This window comes from Chiloscyllium plagiosum, chromosome 30 (assembly GCF_004010195.1).
Source record: "Chiloscyllium plagiosum isolate BGI_BamShark_2017 chromosome 30, ASM401019v2, whole genome shotgun sequence".
Classification (NCBI taxonomy): domain Eukaryota; kingdom Metazoa; phylum Chordata; class Chondrichthyes; order Orectolobiformes; family Hemiscylliidae; genus Chiloscyllium; species Chiloscyllium plagiosum.
In genome coordinates, this window is record NC_057739.1 from 2,773,930 (window position 1) to 2,778,613 (window position 4,684).

At 48.2% G+C, this 4,684-nt stretch overlaps 1 protein-coding gene across 1 annotated transcript in view; it reads right to left on the reverse strand.

Moving 5' to 3' along the window:
• The window catches only part of ppil3 (peptidylprolyl isomerase (cyclophilin)-like 3), a 13,613-nt gene extending 13,307 nt beyond the window's left edge, over positions 1–306 (reverse strand). The window contains exons 1-2 of the mRNA XM_043719811.1: positions 228–306; positions 58–132 (exon numbers count right to left, since the gene is read on the reverse strand). Of these exons, the coding sequence (XP_043575746.1) occupies positions 58–132; positions 228–230 (78 nt within the window). The 5' untranslated portion in view covers positions 231–306. The remainder of the gene's footprint in view (positions 1–57; positions 133–227) is intronic.
• Between the last annotated feature and the right edge of the window lie 4,378 nt (positions 307–4,684).

The window sequence follows — 4,684 nt, forward strand, 5'->3', positions numbered from 1 at the left end:
AATATTCCCCGCAGCTCTCTGTCCTCCGCCCCCCCACGGCTCTCCCCCCGCACTGACCTCACAGGCCCGGGACGCCTTCTCACAGAACAGCTCCAGCTTCATGTCCCCAAGCTCCGTGCGGATGGTCAGCGCCTGCAGGACACAGGGAGACAGAGTGATCATCATACCCAGCCAGGGACCCTCACACACACACCCCCACCCCCGGGGGGGCCCGGACCCTCACACACCATCGCGCGAACACTCCACTTCCGGCTGCTCACCCTAAACCGTCCGGGTGACGTCACATCCGGTCCGCCCGAGGCCGGCCGCTGCGGTCAGGGGGCGAGGGTCAGGGTCAGGGGGCGAGGGTCAGGGTCAGGGTGCGGGTGCGGGGGGCTCGGGGGATGTCGCTGCCGGCTCGCCCGCTGACGGGGAGCGGGGGAAGGGGCTGCGGTGCCGGCTCAGGGTCAACATGCCTGAGTGGGCCCCTCTCAGCCTTGCACCCAGCTCGGCTGCACCCTGTCTCCCAGGCCCCCCGAAGGCCTCCTCACTGACTCACTGACTGACTGCTGTCTCCTGGGGGTGGGGGGGTCCCCCCTGACCTGGGCTGTCCCAGGCACCACCACCACCGTGTCAAATATACACCATTCTCTTATAAATACCCCACTGCCCTTTACGGGTAAAGCGTTTTCTCAATTTACTTCAAAACCTGTTCCTATCATTTTTCATCATTTGCTTTGCCACATTTTGTTTGCGCTTTTGCTGCGTTTCCGATTCAAGTTATTTTAAGGTCAGTATTTTATTCTCAAGTTTGATACTGTAAGGTTTCCTTCAAATTAACAGGAATTAGTTTCTAATTCTTCTGCCACGTCTTGACTGGGGTGATTTATCTTGGCAACAGATTCATAAAGAGTTCTGATGATCAAAGTTTGGGAGAAGATTTGTAGCTCGGGTGCTCATTGTTGTGGTTCTGTTCGCCGAGCTGGGAATTTGTGTTGTAGACGTTTCGTCCCCTGTCTAGGTGACATCCTCAGTGTTTGGGAGCCTCCTGTGAAACGCTTCTGTAACGTTTCCTCCGGCATGAAGTTCTGATGAAGAGTAACCAAAATCAAAACGTGAACTCTTTCTCCCCACAGATGCTGTCAGACCTGCTGAGTTTTCTGTTTTTTTCAGAACAGCACTTTCTGTTTTTGTTTCAGATCTCCAGTTCTCACGGTTATAAGCTCATTTATTATGGAAACAGACTTTTCGGTCCTACTCGTCCATGCTGACCTGGTTCCTAAACTGAATAGGTCCCATTTGCCAGCACTTGGCCCATATCTTTCTAAACCTTTCCTATCTATATACCTGTACAGATGTCTTTTAAATATTGTAATTGTACTCACCTCAATCACATCCTCTGGCAGCTCGTTTCATACACGCAACACTATCTGTGTGCAAACCTTGCCCCTCAGGCCCCTTTTAATTCTTTCCCCAATCACCTTAAAACTGTGTCCTCTGGTTTGGACTCCTCTATCCTGGAGAAAAGATTTTGGCCCTTCTTGATTTTTTGAACCTCTATAAGGTCACCCCTCAGCATCCTATGTAGCAGGGAAAAATGTTCCTGATTATCCAGCCTCCCCTTATAACTGAAGCCTTCCAGTAACATCCTTGTACATCTTTTTTACACCCTTTCCAATTTAATAATAACCTTCCTATAGCATGGCTACCAGAATTGTGACTTGAATCATTTCTTGTACAGCAGTAACATGACATCCTAACTCCTGTATTCAGTGCTCTGACAGATGAAGGCAAGCATGCCAAACACACCACCTTTGTTTTGTTCTGTTTTATGCATAAAGAGTACTTCAAGTTACTAAGGTTAGTTTTATTCATTCACAAGATGAGGGTGTCGCTGGCAAGGCCAGCATTTATTGTTCAGAGGATAGTTAAGCAACTTTCTTTAGGGCATCTCTTCTGCCTGTGAACTGTGTTCCCACGTGAATCTAATTTGCTATCCCACTTCATCCAGGTCTCGGTCAGGTGTATTCTCACTGACTTGTGTAAAACATAAAGAGCTTCAGGTTTTCTTCAAAACACTGCAAATGCCAATGCCTTATCCCAGCCAAGTCATTTCCTAGTCAAAAGTTCACATTTTAATAAACAAATTAGGAATGCAGGAATCTAACCTATGTTAACAGGATAAGGTTGCATTTTAACTTAACCCTTTATGTGGGAACTAGTAAAGAATTTCCACCAATCCCCTCCACAGTTACCTCTGCTTTCATTGAACTACGTGGATGTACTGCATGTTCACATTAACATCAGGGACATTCGTCACAGCTGTATCTGTAAGGATACAGGAGAAAGTGAGGACTGCAGATGCTGGAGATCAGAGCTGAAAATATGTTGCTGGAAAAGCGCAGCAGATCAGGCAGCATCCAAGGAGCAGGAAAATCGAAGTTCGGGCATGAGCCCTACTTCAGGAATGAGCTCATTCCTGAAGAAGGGCTCATGCCCGAAACGTCGATTCTCCTGCTCCTTGGATGCTGCCTGACCTGCTGCACTTTTCCAGCAACACATTTTCAGCTCTGTAAGGATACAGTCAACTTAGAGAATGGATTGGGGAAGTAATAATGGGAGCTGGGAAACAGCAGAGGAATTCAATAAATACTTTCCATCAGTCTTCATGGTAGAAAACACTAATTCTAAAATTCTAAGACACATTGTTAAAATTATTACATATTTCAGGGGAAAAGACGTCAGGGTAATAAATACAATAGCTATCACTAGAGAAAGAATGCTAGGGAAACTAATGGAGCTAAAGACCAATAAGTCTCCTGGACCCGATAGGATGTAGTCTAGGATTTTAAAAAAGTAGCTGCAGAGTTGGTGGATTCGCTGGTACGAATCTTCCACAACTCCTTAGATAGAGTCATAGAGATGTACAGCATGGAAACAGACCCTTCGGTCCAACCCATCAATGCCGACCAGCTATCCCAATCCAGATTAGAGTGGTGCTGGAAAATCTGCTCCTCGGATGCTGCCTGACCTGCTGTGCTTTTCCAGCATCACTCTAATCTAGAATCTGATTTCCAGCATCTGCAGTCCTCACTTTTGCCTAGATATCCCAACCCAATCTAGTCCCATCTGCCAGCACCTGGCCCATATCCCTGCAAACCCTTCCTATTCATATACCCATCCAAATGCCTCTGAAATGTTGCAATTGTACCAGCCTCTACCACATCCTCTGGCAGCTCATTCCATACATGTACCACCCTTTGCGTGAAAAAGCTGCTCCTTAGGTCACTTTTATATCTTTCCTCTCTCACCCTAAACCTATGCCCTCTAGTTCTGGACTCCCCCACCCCAGGGAAAAGACTTTGTCTATTTATCCTATTCATGTCCCTCATAATTTTGTAAACCTCTATAAGGTCACCCCTCAGTCTCCGACACTCCAAGGAAAACAGCCCCAGCCTGTTCAGCCTCTCCCTGTAGCTCAGATCCTCCAACCCTGGCAACATCCTTGTAAATCTTTTATGAATATTTTCAAGTTTCACAACATCTTTCTGATAGGAAGGAGACCAGAATTGCACGCAATATTCCAACAGTGGCCACAGCCACAACATGACCTCCCAACTCCTGTACTCAATACTCTGACGAATAAAGGAAAGCATATCAAATACCTTCTTCACTATCCTATCTACCTGAGACTCCACCTTCAAGGAGCTATGAACATGCACTCCAAGGTGTCCTTGTTCAGCAACACTCCCTTAGACCTTACCAATAAGTTTATAAGTCCTGCTAAGATTTGCTTTCCAAAAATGCAGCACCTCACATTTATCTGAATTAAACTCAATCTGCCACTTCTCAGCCCATTGGCCCATCTGGTCAAGATCCTGTTGTAATCTGAGGTAACCTTCTTTGCTGAGAGGAGAAAGTGAGGACTGCAGATGCTGGAGATCAGAGCTGAAAATGTGTTGCTGGAAAAGCGCAGCAGGTCAGGCAGCATCCAAGGAGCAGGAGAATCGACGTTTCGGGCATAAGCCCTTCTCCAGGAATGAGGAAAGTGTGTCCAGCAGGCTAAGATAAAAGGTAGGGAGGTGGGACTTGGGGGAGGGGCATTGGAATTGCGATAGGTGGAGGGAGGTCAAGGTGAGGGTGATAGGCCGGAGTGGCCTGCCTCTTCGTAGGATATGTGGAACAGTCCATCTTCCGCAGCTACACTGGCACCAACCCCGACCTTTTCCTCCGCTACATTGATGACTGTATTGGCGCTGCCTCGTGCTCCCACGAGGAGGTTGAACAGTTCATCCAATTTACCAACACATTCCACCCCGACCTCAAATTCACCTGGACCGTCTCAGACTCCTCCCTCCCCTTCCTAGACCTTTCCATTTCTATCTCGGGCGACCGAATCGACACGGACATTTACTATAAACCGACCAACTCCCACAGCTACCTAGACTACACCTCCTCCCACCCTGGCTCCTGTATAAACACCATCCCATATTCCCAATTTATTCGTCTCCGCCACATCTGCTCCCAGGAGGACCAGTTCCAAAACCGTACAACCCAGATGGCCTCCTTCTTCAAGGACTGCGATTTCCCCCCCCAGACGTGATCGATGATGCCCTCCACCGCATCTCTTCCTCTTCCCGCTCCTCCGCCCTTGAGCCCCGCCCCTCCAACCGCCACCAGGACAGAACCCCACTGGTCCTCACCT